The sequence below is a fragment of the Gorilla gorilla genome, chromosome 1 (genome assembly GCF_029281585.2).
Source record: "Gorilla gorilla gorilla isolate KB3781 chromosome 1, NHGRI_mGorGor1-v2.1_pri, whole genome shotgun sequence".
Lineage (NCBI taxonomy): Eukaryota > Metazoa > Chordata > Mammalia > Primates > Hominidae > Gorilla > Gorilla gorilla.
In genome coordinates, this window is record NC_073224.2 from 13,714,831 (window position 1) to 13,734,674 (window position 19,844).

The 19,844-nt window shown below is 36.3% G+C and overlaps 1 protein-coding gene and 1 long non-coding RNA gene across 2 annotated transcripts in view; one reads left to right on the forward strand and one right to left on the reverse strand.

The window, feature by feature from the left end:
- Positions 1 to 19,844, forward strand: part of LOC129532157 (uncharacterized) — a 190,391-nt gene that overhangs the window by 71,789 nt on the left and 98,758 nt on the right. Inside the window, exon 4 of the long non-coding RNA XR_010134150.1 lies at positions 10,796 to 10,918. This is a non-coding gene — a long non-coding RNA (uncharacterized lncRNA). The remainder of the gene's footprint in view (positions 1 to 10,795; positions 10,919 to 19,844) is intronic.
- Positions 1 to 19,844, reverse strand: part of WDR64 (WD repeat domain 64) — a 149,604-nt gene that overhangs the window by 25,575 nt on the left and 104,185 nt on the right. Inside the window, exons 15-21 of the mRNA XM_031015516.3 lie at positions 18,387 to 18,563; positions 9,631 to 9,764; positions 6,481 to 6,582; positions 5,299 to 5,368; positions 4,291 to 4,327; positions 3,132 to 3,271; positions 861 to 966 (exon numbers count right to left, since the gene is read on the reverse strand). Coding sequence (XP_030871376.3) covers positions 861 to 966; positions 3,132 to 3,271; positions 4,291 to 4,327; positions 5,299 to 5,368; positions 6,481 to 6,582; positions 9,631 to 9,764; positions 18,387 to 18,563 — 766 coding nt within the window. The remainder of the gene's footprint in view (positions 1 to 860; positions 967 to 3,131; positions 3,272 to 4,290; positions 4,328 to 5,298; positions 5,369 to 6,480; positions 6,583 to 9,630; positions 9,765 to 18,386; positions 18,564 to 19,844) is intronic.

Below are 19,844 nucleotides of genomic sequence, written 5' to 3' on the forward strand. Positions count from 1 at the left end.
AAATTTTGAAATGAGAAAAATGTTTATAAAAGAGAATATGAAAACTTAAGTATGAAAATTAAGTAAATTTGAAATGTAAGCATTTAAGCAGATTTAATCTCGATGCAAATCTTACAGTTGCATTAGCAAAACAACAACAAGCAAAGGGGTAGATATGGAGAAAAGAGAAAGTGAAAGGGGGCTAAGCTTTTTGTTTTAACTGAAAATATGCTGTTTTATTCTAATTCTAACCAATTGTTTTGAAAAACTTGAAGATAAACACTAGTAAAATAAAAAAACTGTTTTTACACATGCATGTGCATTCACATACACACATAATCTTTCAAAGTATAGGAGAAAGGAAAGCAAAGAAAATTTAGGATTAATTCAGACGACAGAAGAGAAGCATAAAGGAAGAATGGAAGAAAGAATTTTGTTAGAAAGACTGACCATATTAATTATAATAAATATAAAAAATAAAGTCCCCTACTGAGAAAAAATCATTCATTTTTTTCTCTAATTTAGGGCATGATTTCCTTTAATAAAGATTAATGCAACATACACTTTCAATGTGAAAAATTAAAACTTTATATTTTTTCCAAAAAAGTAAGATACACAGATGGGTAGACACATATGCATTTTAAAGACAGAAGGAGGGCAATGCCTTGCCCTAAGTGAAGAGCTAGGAATGAAGCAGGTTCTCCTGACACTCATTTATTCTGTTTATTCAGCAGGCTATTTATAACACTTTCTCAGGCTTGAGCATACCTCTTAGTCTCTCTTTTGTCTCACCATATACCATGTATTTTTCCTAAAGCCATTTTTATATCAGGTAAGCTATTAAGACACCTGTGACTGAATATCTAAGAGTAATGACTCACCCACATTTCCAGCCAGTAGTATCCTCGTACATGAATCAGTATACAGCGATGTCAGAGAAATGGCAGAATGTTTTGTGAAAGGTAGCATATCTTTCAGTAGTCTTCCCTAAATAAAGTATAATGCAAATAAAACTTTTTCTTTGCTAGTAAGTCTTATAAAATCTTAATATTGAAATTGATTTTTCTATGTAAATAATGCATCTCAAGAATTATCTCTACTATTGAACCACGATTCCCCTGTTTGTAATGAAAATAATTTTAAACTATCCATAGGGACTTATTTCCTTGAAATTAAATATACTAAAGGTATGGACAACTGTTAATTAGAAGCATCTAGACTCTGAGTATTATATACTGTTCTACACTTGGGATTGTTTTTGCATATCCCATGACCCTTTTCATGCAATTCCTCAGACTTTCCGATTACACATTTTCTTTTTATTTCTCTTTTTTTAATTTAACTCAAACAGGCATTGACATATTTTCTTTTTAAACAAACATTTTTTTCAGAAGGGAGACACACTTTTAAGTGTATGTCAGTTGTTTTAAACAGAAATATTTGCCTTTTCAGAAATATTTATTTTTTAATACTGGTGCAAGACAAAGAATTGTTAAGAGATTTAAATTCAAACAGGTTGTTTTTCAGCGCTCAGTATAAGCCAGCACTGGGAAAGACTTTAACACGTATTATCTTGCTTAGAGAATAAACATCATCAACATCAAAGCTTGTGAAGAGTTTGAATTTGCTACTCCTTTCCTTAGACTGCTTGGACATAATCTCTTCTCCTCCTATTTCTTTTACTCTTTCATTTCTGTATTAGAAAGAAAAAGGGCATTGTTCTAATACCAAGATTATCTGAAGGAAAGTTATTATTAGAATACTTTGTATTTTCAAACCAGGGTTGTTTTCACGAATAAGCTAGGATCTACTGGTACACTTAGAGTTTTATCTGGCAGAAAGCCATGCGGTTCCGTGTTGTTGGATCCCATTATCTGCCACACAAAACTGTTGTGTGTTCTGAGTTTCTGTGTAGGAAGGAGCCTTATCACAAGCGAGGTCACCTCCTCTGCTTTTCTAAGGATTTCAGTGTCTTCACCCTCAGGCTACTCAAGATCCTTCCTTTCATCATCTTCTGTCCTCTTAATTCCACCCCAAATCATTTTAAATCTTCTGGTAAGTGAAAGTTGTGTTTTTCTTTGTGAAATATTGAAGAACACTCAATACGATGCAATACTTTCTTTCAACTGTTTGGTAAACTAACAATTTATTGTATACTCAACATTTCAGTGTTCTCACATTCTTTTACTCTAATACACCATTAATATCCTTTAATATTATTTAAATATCCAGTAAGATATTTAGTGGCATATATTTGTAGCTCAATTTAAAAGAAAGATTTGAATATTTTGAATGTATGAACCCATCAAAACTAATGCCCTCGGCCGGGCACAGTGGCTCACGCCTGTAATCGCAGCACTTTGGGAGGCCGAGGCTGGCAGATCACGAGGTCAGGAGTTTGAGACCAGCCTGGCCAACATGGTGAAACCCCGTCTCTACTAAAAATACAAAAATTAGCTGTGTGTGCTGACACACGCCTATAGCCCCAGCTACTCGGAGGCTGAGGCAGAAGAATCGCTTGAACCCAGTGGGTGGAGGTTGCGGTGAGCTGAGATCACGCCACTGCACTCCAGCCTGGGTGACAGAGAGAGACTCCATCTTAAAAAAACAAACAAACAACTAATGCCCTCCTCTCCCCAAATAAAAGAATTATAAGCAGGCTCAATAGATTTTTCTAGTAAATCTTCATGCCGGATTCACCTTTCCTGCTTCTATTAGGGACCTAAGGGATGAGATTGAAGCAGTGTGCCAAAGGTGAAGAGCTTCCCAGAAATTCCAACTGTGAGGCTTGCATGACCAGTTGAACATTCTTCTCTCAATACGGGTATCTATCTGTATGCAGGTATCTATCCCAGTATGGGTATCTGTCTGTAATGTGTTTGTTAGAAAAGTAGAAGAGCTTCCAAAAAGAGAGACATATTTGAAATAGCTAAGTTAGCAGTTTTGATGATTTGATCTTTTGAGTTACAAAACCCTTCTCTCATAAAGTTTGGATAGCGTTATCAATAAGCAGGCTGCAAGATCAGCAATTTGGCTAGAAAGTTGAAAAAATATTATAATTGGATGCCATATGGAAGAACACTAAGATTCATTTAATGATCTTTTTATCTTTCCCATTCTTTCCTATTCCCAGACTTGCTGGGTTCCATTACCTCCAGAGTCCACAAGCGGAGGTGTCCGTCCTCATGAGCAGTGACAAGGATAGGTGGCTGGGCTTCTGGTAAATTGGCAATTCCAGGGTGTTTTTTGTCCATTGGCTGTTGCTCTCCCACCGTTACATCTGTTTGTTCACCTATTCGAGAAATTAATGAACTTATCATGAGGCCAGGCGCGGTGGCTCACACCTGTAATCCCAGCACTTTGGGAGGCCAAGGCAGGTGGATCACTTGAGGTAAGGAGTTCCAGATCAGCCTGGCCAACATGGTGAAACCCCGTCTCTACTAAAAATACAAAAATTAGCCGGGTGTGGTGGTGGGCGCCTGTAATCCCAGCTACTTGGGAGGCTGAGGCAGGAGAATTGCTTGAACCCAGGAGGCAGAGGTTGCAGTGAGCTGAGATGGCACTACTGCACTCCAGCCTGGGGTACAGAGTGAAACTCTGTCTCAAAAAAAAAAAAAAAAAAAAGGATCTATCATGGAATTTGCAATACTTGGAATTCCAAATTTTTATGGAATGTAAAACACAAGGCAGACAAGAAAATAGCAAAAGCCACACATTATTTTTCCCTTTTTTTTTTTAACCCAGAGAACTTCAGTCAGGGCAAAGGACAGAAAAAGCATTAAAAAATTGAATCCTGGATCACTGAAAAAATATAAAACGTTTATTTTGATCATATTGCAAAAGCTTCTATACTATACATAACAGCTCACACAAGGTATTTATTCATAAATCTTACACATACAGAATGGTGTATAAATGCAGTATAAGTTTTAGAAAAATGGCTAGAGACTAAGAAGTTCAGTAATATTCTGGATTCTTAAAACCTAGAATTAGTATTTAAGAAGGCATCATCATAATGAAAATTCTGCCATTTAGACTACTGAATCCTATAGCACCTCAACGTTTGGTTCCAAAAAGAATATATATATATGTATGTATGTATATATGTATATGTGTGTATGTATGTATATATGTATATGTGTGTGTATATTATATATACGTATATAATGAATATATATGAATGTATATGATATATATAATGAATTTATATATTAAGGAATATATATATTCATTAAGAATACTCTGTCACCTAAATGCCCTGTTGCAAAGGAGTTGCTTTATTATGAAGAAGAGAGGTGATTTCATACTGACCTTTAACCTCACGGTCATGTATGCTTTGCTTGCTTCCCTGAATTATGGGAGGAAAAGAGAAAATATTTCCATGACATTGTAAGAAAATGAGATATACTGGGTGAATAAATTCTCCAGATAGTTGAATTTTCATTTCTAAGCATTACTTTTAAAATTATACTTTAATTTTTTTTGAAAAAAATGTATTGCAGAGATTTTCATGTCCAGAAATAGAGAATTTATAACACAACATTCTTCTAGTGGTTGAGGTACCAGCATAATAACGAGAGTAATTAAAAATGCCTAATGCGTGCTCGGTTCCTGGTTGACATGATCTCTAATTGTATTCACAACCATGCAACTTCACCTTTATTATTCCCTTTTTACTGAAACAGAAACAGAAACTCAGATTAAGTGACAGCTCTAAAGCTAATCAGATAATAAAAGAAGGGCTTGGGTTCAAGTACAATCTGTCTGGCTTTTGCTTCCATGTAAGTTTATTCTTTCCAGTATGCTGGTGATTTAAAAACAATTTTTGCAGTGACAACTTTCCTTCAAACACAGTTCTAACTAGAAATGTAAAGCATAAAAATATGTAAAATTGGAACTGAGAACACAGTTTGAAAACCACTGCATTACAGTACCTGCTGTCTGTTCTCTCTGTGACATGTGTACTTTTTAGCAAAAGAGTACTTACATTTTAGCAAAAGAGATAGTCTAAAATTACTTACTTTTTAAGTATCAAAATAGCATGCATAATTTATTTTATTTGTGATTGTATATTGATTATTCACAAATGTAAAAACTTTGAAAAAATATATAAAAATTGAAAAATATATAAAATTGAAAAAACAATTTAGACATTTCATTTTTTGCAAAACAATGCGTTTTTACATATAAGCATGCACACACAGAATTCTTCCACTGTTACCTTCTATCAAAGGAGGGGCTTAAATGTGCTCAATAGCACTATTTTTGAACCAACATTGAGTATGACAGGAAAACGGACTCTCTCTGTGTCTTGCTTACCTTACTGTTCTGTGGACCTTTGCTGGATTCACACTGGGATGAAGAACATATGGAATCCTGACTTGATCTCCTATAAGGGGAGTGGGGAAGCCCACAGATGAAACTTTAAGATATGCTGCCATACTCAAAGGGTGTGCTTCTCTGCTTTAATTTCAGCTGATTGCTTCTTTCATCATCTGTGGATACTGAGCCACTCAGGAAACAAATCATGCCTTATATTTTGTGTAATAAATGTTGACCAGTATGATATTGGTGGAGACTCTTGGGGAGCCTCAGCAAATAAGGTTTATTGCTCCCTTTGTCAGAAAATAAAAGTCTTGCCTATCCCACTGCAAAGGCTAGATTTAGTCCCAGAGGCTCTTACACTGAAATGGCAGGGGGTGGGGTGGTGGTGGGGGGACCTTACAAGCCTGTCTAACTTCCTGCTTGACAATGTCTAGTTCTAACCAGATCCTAGTCTGTGGCACTCCACTGAAACCGGCTGAAAAGTGGCTTAAGGTCTGGTGCAGATGTCTACAGAATAAGTCCTCAAAATATTCTCAGAACAGTTTTGATGAAATTTCATGCCAAGGGGTAGGGAAGGGGTTACATTCTGGCTCACCTCTGGGTGACCCCAAACCAGCACAGAAGCTTCTGATTTCTCTCCAAAGCTATGTGTGGCATTATCTATTGCCTGCAAACCAGAGCTCTTATGCAAATATAAATAGGAAAAACACTTTTTCTTAAATCCCTTGCTCTCTCAGAAATGGATGACAATTGCTCAGTTATAGTGGATGGTGGATGAAACCTCCTGCCATATGACCTTCCATACTTGCCTTGCAAGTCCTTCCTTCTGTTTCACACCTGTGTCAGATTTTGGCGAAAAGTAAAGCCAAGTGATCATTTTCCATCTCTGCTATGTGATAAAGGGTGCTGTGAGGCTGACATGGTGAGGGGACCACACAGCACTTTAAATCCCTGAGGAGAACCTCACCTCCAAAATGACAGTTATGGGAAGAAGGCTGAAGCCACGTGTCAACCCAACTGATGTCTTTTTTCAGTGGTCCCTTCTTTAATGCTGGGATGAAGTAAACTCTTTCTATTACTTTCAATGGCAAAAACCACAATTAATTTTGCATCAACCTAATATATCAGCCACCTAAGTCCCAGACAGCATTACTGGTTCAGTAAGTAACGAGTTACCTTGCACATTCAGGGGTACGAAAGAGGAAGAGTATGTCATTAATTTTAAAGTGCTTGGGATGCAAGTCAGGGTTTACAGTGAAGCAATCTTCAGGTTGGTACCTAGAAGTAAGTATACATTTATATGAGAAAAATTCACAAATTATGGAGCTTACAGTACTAAGATTGTATATCCTCTGCAGAGCTAAGCAATTCCTCAAATGCTAATATTACTGAACATGAAAAGAAAATGCAAGGAAGTAGAGTTTGAACATAGCTTTTTTAACAAGGTTCTGTTAAATCATGATCCTCAGCGGCTTAAAAGTCTTTTAATTCAACTAACCGGTCTAATCTTCCTACCTTTAGATCAGAGAATGGACTTCCATAAAATCCTGTGGATAAAACTGTATTTTATTTTACTTTTAGAGATGGGGGCCAACTATGTTGCCCAGACTGGTCTTGAACTCCTGGGCTCAAGCGATCCTCCTGCCTCGGCCTCCCAAAGTGCTGGGATTACCGATGGGAGCCACCACACCGGGCTGGTTTCATACAGTTTAAATAATAGAGTTCTAATATTTTTTAAATAAGTGGAGTAATAAATTTGAATAAAATATTATTACCCTTAAAGAGCTTATAATGGAGTGGAGAAGAACAGGTAGTCCAGTGAGGACCCTGCTCTTGCTGCTCCAGTCTCCTGTTGACCCAGATTCCAAGGTCAACACTGAACTTTGTAGGCACCATCCTAGGAACAGGGGAATAGTCCCTAAATGCCTGCACTGAAACATCATGCCTGGCTCTTAAAGCTGCATTTAACATACATTATAGCAAATAGACCTTACAGCAAAATTTCCCCTTTTTCTTCAGTGGAAATTACTTCTGCAAGAGATGAAGGGGCCTCCTGGAAAGTGAACCCAAGCTCAAAAGCGAAGTCTACAAGCTTGATGACTTGTTGAACTCAAATTTTTTTAGAGATTTCTGTTGTGCAGATGAGCTGAATCATGAAGTGGATTATTAATTAGCAAGAATAATATTAAGTCTGGGCTCAAAAAGCCTGAGGCTTAGAGCAGGAAGAGAAGAGTTATTTCCTCTGACTGGTGAAGGGGTCTTAGGTGAAGTTTGAGGTAGACAAAGAGATGGACTCTACTGCAAATATGGAAACCATTTTCAGTTTCAGAACTTTTAAACCTGGGCCTAAATGACCTTCCACAGATCTGTGCTAAATCACATGTTTTGCAAAATACTGCACTGATTATAAATCAATTGTCTTATATAATCATCTGCCTATAGGAAAGGCACACTGTGTATGACCCACACTATACTTGGTTGTTTTCCTCTGATTGTACGTTGGATATGCATGCATCCCTTGGCAAAATAACAAGGCACTTTAACAAGGAGGATCTTCACCTTTAAAGTGGGATTATTATCACAGGTGTTGCCCCCCTCTTTAGGCTGTGGCATCAAGATAATGGTCTTCTTAGTCTATCTGCTTTCCCTTCTTAGGAAAGAGTCATACACAAGCTGACACAGCATGAAAGCATTAGCAAGAAGGAGGGGAAGTTTGCAGTGCAGTGTAGGTATCAAGTGGCAGGTAGACAATGTGTGAGAAAAGGCTGGGAGCATGGGCTGAAGTGAAGGAACAGAAGGATGACAGGAATTCCAGGGGCAGGATCCAGGAGTATGTGGACTGAGGTGCAGAAAGGGGGGTCTGCAGAAACAGCTGTTTCAATTAAAGGTTCAAAGAGAAGAAATCCATAGTCCAAGCAATAAATGATTATTTCCTTTCAAAAACTGGCTAAAATAAATGACTCAGACTTGGATGGGAAGGAGCAGGCAGACCAGCAGTATGTTAAGTACTGTAAAGAGAGAGGCAGACATTTCTTTTGTATTTTCCTCTTCTTTTCTCTTGTCCTTTCCAATTCTCCCTTCTCTCCTCTTTTATATCTCTTCCAGTCCCCCAAATGCTTAGATAAACTTGATTTTATTTTCATTCATTATTAAGGTTATTGGCCATCTTGTATGTGTAAGTAAAATTTTCCAAACCCCCTTGCCATAGGGTGGCCACACATGGCCCTTGCACACATTCCAATTACACAGCTGGGGAGAACTTATTATTTACAATCCATCCAAACAAATCATTCAGTGTTACTTTAGTTCCTTCTCAACAAATGGGGAAAAAAAAAAAAACATTGAGAAGTGGATGGTATGGGGAGGGTAAGATCTTGGCCATAGTCCAGAGTAAATCTAATTGGTTGAGAGGAATAATTGCATCTACCACATTGGCCCTTGTTAGCCCCAATCTGTAATAAATCAGACGTGTTGAGGTGGTGAATGAGAAGGATATGCTACCCAGGAGTCTTCTCACCATGTGACTTTGGTGGCTGAGTAGATGGTGGTGGCACTGGGGATACAGGAAGGGGAGAAGTTTGGGAGCGGGGAGTAGGTTGGGAAAATGTTTCAGGCATGTAGGGCTTTGAGGGTCTTGGTAACAATCAGATGAAAATTGCCAATAGGCAATTGGTTATGTGTGTTTGAAGCTCTAGAGAGATTAGTTTGAAGTTGTTATGTATTTTAATTATTTGTTGAGGTCATAAATTTGGGCAAGATCACACATGAAAAGCATATACTAGTTGAGAATAGTAAAGATCAAAGCTCTTGGGAATATAGATGCTTACAGTTCACCTTACTTATATCATCCTGGGATTTAGACACTTAGAACACAGTCCATTCATGAATATAACTTCCAGGAAGGCCTGCCTTGAAAGTTATCACCATTTTTATGTATTGCTTTTTTGTCCCCTGAGGTTTTTGTTTTTTTTTTTATACTGAGTTTCACTCACTCTGTCGCCCGGGATGTAGTGCGGTGGTGTGATCTCAGCTCACTGCTACCTCCACCTCCCAGGTTCAAGCAATTCTCGTGCCTCACCCTCTCCATTAGCTAGGATTACAGGCAGGCGCCACTGCGCCTTGCTACTTTTTGTATTTTTAGTAGAGACAGGGTTTCACCATGTTGGTAAGGCTGATCTCGAACTCCTGGCCTTAAGTGATCCTCCTCCCAAAGTTCTGGGTTTACAGACCTGAGCCACCGCGCGCAGCCCTTCCCTGAGTGTTGCATGCTACTGAGCCCTTCTGCAGTAAAGCTTTTACACTGTTTAAGGATAATACACAACGTACACTTTTTTGACAGTAGACGTCACAAAATTCCATAAGATGATCACACCATTTAAGGTTCCAGCTGCTATCAAATTATATCCTTCTACTTGTAGTAAATCAATGCAGTTCACTCGTAATAAATCCATGGTGGGATTCTGAAGAACGAAGGAAACAGAACACCATAAATATAGTATTCATGATTCGCAGTGCAAACGCCATGTGTACACTTTGTAATTGTCATCAACTTAAAACAAAATGCCTTATTATATATATGTTTAATATCAGAGCATGAAATTTAGTAAAATCTTATTTTTCTTGCACTAAAATTTTTAACTGGCAGAATTCATTAAATCAACAAATATATACTCTTCCTGTTTACTGGCTGCTTTTTCTCAGCCTTATTTATTCTTTCTTCCCAACTTTCTTCCCGTCTTCCTCTTCCCTTCAAACTTTTTGAAAGAATATTCTACGTTCGTCGTTTCCACTTACCAACTTTTCTTTCACTCAGCAAATTTCACTGGCTTCTGCTTCATAACACCCTGTGATAGCTGTTTATCATTAAGATCTTTTTCAATTGTCTTGTCTCAAATATTTGTTAGATATCTACTATGTTAGATATTTGGAATACAAAGTCAAGTAGGACATCTGTGATCTGGAGAAACATAATACTTTAAAGTACTCAGATAAAGTGTTGATTACGGTGCAATGTGAAAGTGCTGTATCGGAGGGAGGCACGCATAAAACTTGACAGGATCATAGAAGAGTGACATTTAAATAAGAGGAGAGGTCTATTACCACTTTTAATTACCACTCTCAGTTGCTCTCCCCTTCCTGAAACTCCTTACTCTCCTGACGTCCTTGACTCCAGGCTTTGCTGGTTTTGCTGTGTCTCTGCGACTTTTTTCTATTTCCTACTTGGTACCCTCTTGCTCTGCCAGCCTTTTAAATATTAATATTTTTGGGGTTTATCTCAAATTCATTTTTTTTCAACTCTTTCTGAGGAATCTCAGATTATGTTTCAAATATCTCAGTGCTAATGACCTAATTATCTAGTCCAGTCCTCTCCTACAAGCTTCAGGCTTATATATTTAATTACTTAGACATTTTACAGGTATCTCAATGTTAATATATGTAACTTATCACCTCCTTTAGGCATGTTTCTTTGTTCTATTCTATTTTTTTTCAGAGACAGATCTCCCTCTGTTGCCCAGACTGGAGTACAGTGGAATGATCACAGCTTACTGCAGCCTCAACTTCCTGGGCTCAAGCGATCCTCCCACCTTGGGCTCTGGAGTAGCTGAGACGACAGGTGGGTGCTACCATGCCTGGCTAATGTTTTGATTTTTTTTGTAGAGACAAGGTCTCACTATGTTGCCAGGCTGGTCTCAAATTCCTGAGCTCAAGTAATCCACCCACTTCAGCCTCCTAAAGTGCTGGGATTATAGGCATAAGCCATAGTGCCTAGTCCTCTATTCTTTATTTCATTGGTTAGCACTATTTTTCAGTTCATCATTCAAGTTAGAAATCCTGGAACTGTCCTTCTTTCCTTCCTTTCTTTCAGTGCCCTCCTCTCCCAACTGCATGGTGTCAATTGCAAGTTATGCTACTTTTACTGCCTAGATATTTTCTGAAACCAAAACATTTTCTTCTGCACCATCTCCATTGTCATGACCTTATATCTTTTATTATTTTATCATTGTAAATTTCTTTAGAGACAGAGTCTTGATCTGTCACTCAAGCTGGTCTGCAGTGGTGCAATCATAGCTCACTACAACCTCGAACTCCTGGGCTCAAGCACTCCTCCCACCACAGCCTCCCAAATAGCTTGACTGAAGGTGCACGCCACTGCACCCAACTAATTTTTTTAAATTTTTAAAAATTTTTTTGTAGAGATGGGGCCTACGTTGCCCAGGCTGGCCTTGAACTCCTGGCCTCAAGTGATCCTCCCACCTTGGCCTCCCAAAATGCTGAGATTACAGGTGTGAGCCACTGAGCCTGGTCATCCTTATATCTTTTAACTAAAACAGGAAGTAGTCTGTTGCCTGAATCTTCTGCCTTTAGTCCTGTCCCTGTCAAATCTGTCATCCAGGCAGCATCAAAGATGAGCTGCCCACAACACAAATCTGATCGTGTCATTTCTCATTTAAAGCCCTTCCATGGCCTTCCATTTGTTATAGGATGCTCAAGCTCCTTATTCTTGTAAGCATGGTCTGGTCCCTACCTATTTGTTTGTCTTCATTTTTAACTACTCCCAGTATTACTCCAGCCACACTGAGATACTTGTAGTTATCCTTCACAAACCATGCAATATTTTACCTCCATTATTTCGTTCACATTACCTCTTCCACTTGAGATTCACTGTCTTTTCACTACCCTCTAGAAACTGCCTATCTGAGTCAAGCTAACTCCTGATAGTTCTTTAGCTATAATTCAGCAATTATCCTCTTCAAAAACCTCCCCCTCTCCCCAGCCCTCCAGGATCTCTGCTGTACTTCTACAGTGCAGGTACTATACCTCATTAATCTTGACATTCCCAGTGCTAAGAACAGTGCATGATACGTGGCAGGTATTCAATAAAAAGTGCTTCTAAATAAAAGAGTTTTAGGGAGAGGATTTCCATGCACAACCAAATTTTTTTCCTAATTGACTTTTGCAAACTTTTCTTTGAGACTGAGTCTCGCTCTGTTGCCCAGGCTGGAGTGCAATGGCATGATCTCAGCTCACTGCATCCTCCACCTTCCAGGTTCAAGTGATTCTCATGCCTCAGCCTCCCCAGTAGCTAGGATTACAGGCGTACGCCACCATACCTGGCTAACTTTTGTATTTTTATTAAGGATGGGGTTTCACCATGTTGGCCAGGCTGGTCTGGAACTCCTGACCTCAAGTTATCTGCCCGCCTTGGCCTCCCAAAGTGCCGGAATTACAGGTGTGAGCCACTATGCCTGGCCGACTTTTGCAAACTTTCAATCTATAATTTTAAAGTCTGTTGCAAAAAGGAAGTGCTATAATGATAATTATGATAACTACAAAAAATAAAGATTCAAAATTGGAGATAATTTACATTTACATTAAAAGCCTAAAAGGCACTTTATTGTGCTTCAGTAGTTTATAATTTATCACAATAGTTTTTCTTTTTTTTTTAAGCAATCATTTTTTGGTACCTACACAATTATTTGTTAACTGCCTGGTTCTGACTAACTATGCAGTCATCTTCTTTCTGTTTTTATTAGCTATAAATAAGATTTCATATATCAAACACATATAATTGAACCTAGTGTTTCCAGTGATATGTAGAGTTGAAAAGGGAAGTAGGCTAGAATTACTCTACGAGGACATGCATTTTGTTCTGTCTTTTGTGCATATTACATGATAACGTTATTATGACATAGTCACTGTGTATATTGATTTCAAAGGGCTTTTAGCTAAGAATAAAACCTACTTATCATTTGAACTAGCAATGAATGACATTCAAATTGCAGTTCCAAACTGACATTTGTTTCAATATGAGGAAAACTAATACAGTATGTCTCCATTCTATGACAAAATAATTGTTTCCAAATTCCATAAACCAGCTATATTATTCTTCTATATTTTTTTTTTGCAAGGAAGCTTTATGGTTAATAATAATAAAAAAGGAAATAAATTATATTATGGTTGTTTTGCTAATGTCAGGGAGAAAAAAACTGAAGACTTTTCTCAATTGCTCCTCTTGTAACTTGTAGTTTTCTTCCATTCTTTAGTGTCTGACCACTTATCTCTCTAAAAGCTGAAAAGTGCAAAAGGTTTGATTAGAGTACTCTAATATTAGAGTAAATCAAAAAAGTTACTGAAGATCCTCGTTAAAAAAACAATTGGTTTAAATTTTTATGGGAACAAAAATGTACAGTTTTCTTATTCTCTATTCTTCAGCTTCAAACATATGCCCCAAACACTTCATCCCTCAGATGTGCACACATGCGCCTGCCTTGTTGAGGAGGTGTAAGCATATCACAAAAATAGCTTTCTGAAGAGATGTTAAATTAAGTTGTTGAATTCAACATATATAGCTACTTTACTCAGAAAAAAAAAGATTCCTTTCAAAATATTACTGCTCATTGAAAATGCACCCAGGAGCTCTGATGGAGATGTACAACGTGAATGTTGTTTTCATGCCGGTGAATACAGTATTCCTTCTGCAGCCCATGGATCAAGGGGAAATTTTGACCTTCAAGTCTTATTATTTAAGAAATACATTTTGTAAGGCTATAGCTGCCATAGATAGTGATTCCTATGATAAATCTGGTTGCTCAAAGTAAATTGAAAACTTTCCAGAAAGAATTCACCATTCTAGATGCCATTAAGACATTTGTGATTCATGGGAGGAGGTCAAAATAGCAACATGAACAGGAATTTGGAAGAAGAGGATTCTAACCCTCAAAGATATTTGGAAGGGTTCAAGACTTCAGTGGAGGAAGTGACTGAAGATGCAGAAATAGCAAGAGAACTAGAATTAGAAGCGAAGCGTAACTTGCTGCAATCTCACGATAAAACTTGAATGGATGAGGAGTTGCTTCTCATGGATAGCAAAGAAAGTTGTTTCTTGAGATGGAATCTGCTGTGAACATTGCTGAAGTGACAACAAAGGACTTAGGATATTACCTAAACTTAGATGATTGGGCAGAGGCAGGGTTTAAGAGAATTAACACCAATTTTTGAAAGAAATTTTACTGTGGGTAAAATGCTATCAGCATCACATGCTACCGAGAAATTTTTCAAAAAGGACTAATATCCATAATATATCTTCCTAATTATCTATATATACATATATATATATATTTCTAATGTATCTAATATACAACAAACTTTTAAAACATTAGAAGGAAAAGAACAACAACCTAGATAGAAAAATTGACAAAAAATATGAACAAATAGTCCATATGTGTATTAAAAAGATGCTCCACTCACTCATTATAAGATAAATGCAAATGAAAGTATACCAAATTATATTTTAACAAGAAGGGTAAGTTTGGGGCTATATAAAAGGTCATAGAGTGGTTGTTCATTTTTTTCTGGCCAATTATTATTTCACTATTTTTACATCATGTAATTTTAACTAGATTTTCCAATGTCAGTTAATAAAATTCCAACTTTCTCTTTTCATAGGTTTTTATCTTTTTAAAAGTCTTCTCATTTTGCTCTCACTTGTTCAAGTATAAAAGCACTTGTTTTGATTTCTCATCTACATTTGAAAAAGTTCAAAAGTTTTGACTATAATATACACTGTTGGCAAGGCTGTGGGGAAATAGGCAGTCTCACATATTAGTGGCAGTGCAGAGCTGTGTAACTTCTGTGAAGGGGAGTTTGATAATGTCTAGGATGATTGTATTAGCATTTACTTTTTGACCCAGCAACCAGTCCCTCTTCTTGGAATCTATCCCAAAGACACACTGCCAAAAATGGAAACCCACTATATATATATATATATATATATATATATATATATATATATATATATATATATATATATAAAATAAAGTATATATATATTTTGTAAAGTATATGTATATACTTTAATTTGCATTTATCTTATAATGAGTGAGTGGAGCATCTTGCTAATACATGCTTGGACTATTTCTTCATATCTTTTGTCAATTTTCTATCTAAGTTGTTCTTTTCCTTCTAATGTTTTAAAAGTTTGCTGTATATTAGATATTAGGAAGATATATTATAGATATTAGTCCTTTTGTGATATAAGTTCCACATATTTTTTCCAGCTTCTTATTAGTGTTTTCATTTTGTGTATGGCCTTCTTTGCCATGGCAATGCTAAGTTCTGGGAAGCTGGGTGTAGATGAGGCTTCCGGTTATCAGGAACTACTTCTTGGAAATAATCATAAGTCTTTTTCATATAAATATAAATATATATATATATATATATGGCTATTTGTTGCAGCACTACTTTTAATTGGAAAAGATTTAAAAACAACCCAAATGGCCACCTACAGGGGACTAGTTGAATAAACAATGGTACATCTATTCACATGAAATACTATAGCATTTTCAAAAAGAAAAATGAAATACATGTACACCCATGTTCAAGGCAGCATTCTATTAATAGCAAAAAAGTGAAAGCAACCCAAGTATCCATTGATGGATGAATGGGTAAACAACATGTGTTCTATGCAAACAATGGAATAATGTTCAGCCTTTAAAAGGAAGGACGCTGTGACATACGCTACACATAGACGAACCTTCAGGACATCACGCTAAGTGAAACAAACCAGTCACAAAAGAGAAATACCATATGTTTCTGCTTATATGAGATCCTCAGTGTAAGTTCATAGAGATGAAAATTAGAATGCTGGTTGCCAGGAGCTGGAGAGAAGGGGAAATAGGGAGTTATTGTTTAATAAACAGAGTTTCAGTTTTGCAAGATGAAAGCATCTGGAGATGGATGGTGATGAAGGTTGCGCAACAATGTGAATATACTTAATGTCCCTAACTGTACACCTAAAAATAGTCTAAGTGGTAAATATTACTTTACGTGTATTTTACCACAATTTAAAAAAAAGAAAGGTGAAGATCTCTATATACTGCTTATAATGGTCTCCAGAATAGATTATTAAATAAAGCAAGGAATACAAGGATGTAAATAATATTCTATCATTTGCTTAAGAAGGTGGAGAGGGAGCCAAGTATTTGATTATATTTTTTAAAAACAGCATGGAAACATAAACCAAAAACTTAAAAACAAAAAGTTAACTATAGGTTAAGAAGGGAACAAGGTGGAAAGGACAGAAATACAATAGACTTTGTTCTGTAGCTCAGAATAGAACTTGTTTTGTAATTTGATCTTAGAAATATATAAATGTTTTACATAACAATAAAACAAAACTGAATTTTAAGAACACAATACATTTTAAAAATGAAGCAAACTTAACTGTATATAGAGTTGGTGGTACAAGGAATTATTTTAAGCAATTTTAAAGCACAGTAATTTGACAGTACATTCCACATGCTATATACCCTAAGGACAAAAAGAACTGCAAAAAAGGGAAGATTTTGAGCTGTGTCAGGTATCATGTTCCTAGTAATTTTATTGTTTTCTGAAACTAGAATATAATGTAATGTACAATGATAGCATATAAAATGACATAAGCTGTATATTATGTAGAAGAATACATTATATAAATAATAGCATAAAGCAAATAAGTAATGATGCTTGTATCATTAGAAATCAAAATTTTCCGAGAGAAAGATATAAAATAAAATAAAATTAGTAAAAGCCATATAACCTTACACTTGAATTGGGAATATCAGTGCAAAATAGTAGTGCATTTTCTCTTAATGTTTTTTCTTAGCTGTCTATTGAAAAAGTCTAAAAATAAGAACCAACCTAGTGGTAGTGGTTTTTTAAAATACTATTTCCCACTAAAAAGAAGTAGAATATATTGGAGAAACAGTGGATTTTAGATCTGAAAAGAAATGTACAAGATGAGCCTGGATCATCTTGTCATACCTGGAAGCTATCCAGAACGTCTGAGGTCACATCAGAGGAACTCAGGAGCCTGAAGAGGCTCCAACCAGCTTCAGATGGGACAGTTTGGGCATCAATAATAATAATAACAAATTAAATTGACTGAAACACATCAAGAGCATTTAAATTTGTGAGTCAATAATGATATTAAGTAAACAAAATTCAGAGACCACCTTTGGAAGATGCTAGGAAACCTATTCTTCACATTAAAACTGATAAATATAAGGAGCAAATCATCAATTAGTTTGCTTTTCTATATAAACTGTACCTCAGTGTAACCAAATATTTGATAAAGGAGAGGTTTTCTTTACACACGTTCCAGTAATAAATGAAGCAGAAAGGCAGCATGGCGACTTTGAATGAAAATAATAGGCCTAGGTAGTGATCATCAATGGCTGCTGAGATACAAAAAAAAAAAGAAAACTGGTCATTATGAGAATCTTGATGGAATACAGGACAGCACCTATGAAGGTGTCTTGCTAAAGAAAAAAAAATCAATGTTGTAGTCAATTAAGCCACCAGATTTAACTACCAGATTGCAGGAAGTACAGCGGAACTTCTTAAATAACACCATGAGGGTGCAATCAGCAAAATCCAGAAAGTGGAAAACTATGGCGTCAACTGTCCAGTTTCTTCAGGACATAAATTGCAAGGAGAGAAAAAAAAGATATTTAACAGATTTTTCCAACCAAATGCAACAAATAAACCTTGTTTGGATCTTGGTTGTTGAAACCAGCCATAAGAAAGAAATTATAAGGATATCTGGAAAATTTGAACACTGAATGAATATGTGATGAGATTAACAACTTCTTACAAATTATTTTTAATATATTTTAGAAAATAATGGTATTATTTTTGAAATAGTCATTATTGTTTAGAGATATATACTGAAATATAAAGGGATGAAATGACACAATGTTTGAGATTTGCTTCAAAATCCATTGGTGGGCCAGGCACGGTGTCTTATGCCTGTAATTCCAGCGTTCTGGGGGGCTGAGGCAGGAGGGTCACTTGAGCCCAGGTGTTGGTAGCATGGGCAACAGAGCAGAACCCTGTCTCAAAAAAAAAAAAACAAATCCATTGGTGGTGGTCATGGTGAAGAGGTGGAAATAAAGAGTAAGTTTGGCCATATACAGAAAGTTCTTGAAGCTGAGTGATAACACATAGAAGCTCTTTGTATTATTTTCTGTACCTTTATATATGTTTGTAAATTTCCATAACAAAAAGCAAAAGTTAAAAAGAAACCAAGAGAGGAAACTTACATCAGTAGGTTGAGAAAAGTTCCTCTCAACTATCAACTCGACATCTGGGAAAGGAATAGCCATGTTCCTATCTCTAGTAGACATTCTCAGATGCACAGCATGTTTCCCATCTTGTAGGAAAGGCACAACATCAGGCAGCTCCCAGATCACCATGAGGTAGATATCATCGTCCTTACCCTTTAACAGAAATCCAGTGAGTACATGAAAAGTTCAATTATTTTATTTTGAACTGTTTTAAAGAGATAGAGAAAATAGAACCTACAATGATGTATCTACCATCTAGCTTTACCAAATCTTTAGCCCCATCTATTCCTTGCTTATTAATATAATTCCTCTTTCTTCCCTCCCTAGAGTAACCAGTAATGTGAATATGATGTTAGTCATGAAAGTTTTAATATTTCTACATATGCATACATATACTTTCTACATATATATGATAGTGCTTTCAGACTTTAAGCCATTTTATGAATGATGTCCAACTGTATGGATTCTTCTTCAACTTTCTTATTTCACTCAATAGGATGTTTTTGAGATTTATACAAGTTATTTCATGGAACTCCAGTTCATTTATTTTTAACTGCTTTATCGTATAATATAAACATACTACAATTTATTTGTCCATTCCCCTACTGACGGATGTTCAGGATGCCAATTTGGTACTGCTTTCCTTTACAGACAGGTGGCACAGTTTCTAGAGCATATATCTGGGGTAAAATGACCTAACTATAAGTTATGCACATCTTCAACTTTTCTAGCTATCACCAAACCACTTCTCTAGGTAGTGTTTAGCTATGTTCACTCTCACCAGGAGTAGAGGAGAGTTTCCCTTTCTTCATATTCTTGCTAACACTTGGTATTATTTGATTTTCTTAGTTGTTTTGCCTGATGAATATGAAATGGGACCCTTTAAAACTAATTTTTAGTACCCTTTCAAATAGGAAGACAGAAAGTCAAATTGTCTCTGTTTGCAGATGACACGATTGTATATTTAGAAAACCCCATTTTTTCAGCCCAAAATCTCCTTAAGCAACTTCAGCAAAGTCTCACGATACAAAATAAATGTGCAAAAATCACAAGCATTCCTATACACCAACAATAGACAAACAGAACCAAATCATGAGTGAAGTCCCATTCACAGTTACTACGAAGAGAATAAAATATGTAGGAATATAACTTACAAGGGATGTGAAGGACCTCTTCAAGGAGAACTATAAACCACTGCTCAAGGAAATAAGAGAGGACACAAACAAATGGAAAAACATCCCATGCTCATGGATAGGAAGATCAATATCGTGAAAATGGCCATACTAACCAAAGTAATTTATAGATTCAATGTTATCGCCATCAAACTACCATTGACTTTCTTCACAGAATTAGAAACAACAACTTTAAATTTCATATGGAACCAAAAAAGAGCCTGTATAGCCATGAAAATCCTAAGCAAAAAGAACAAAGCTG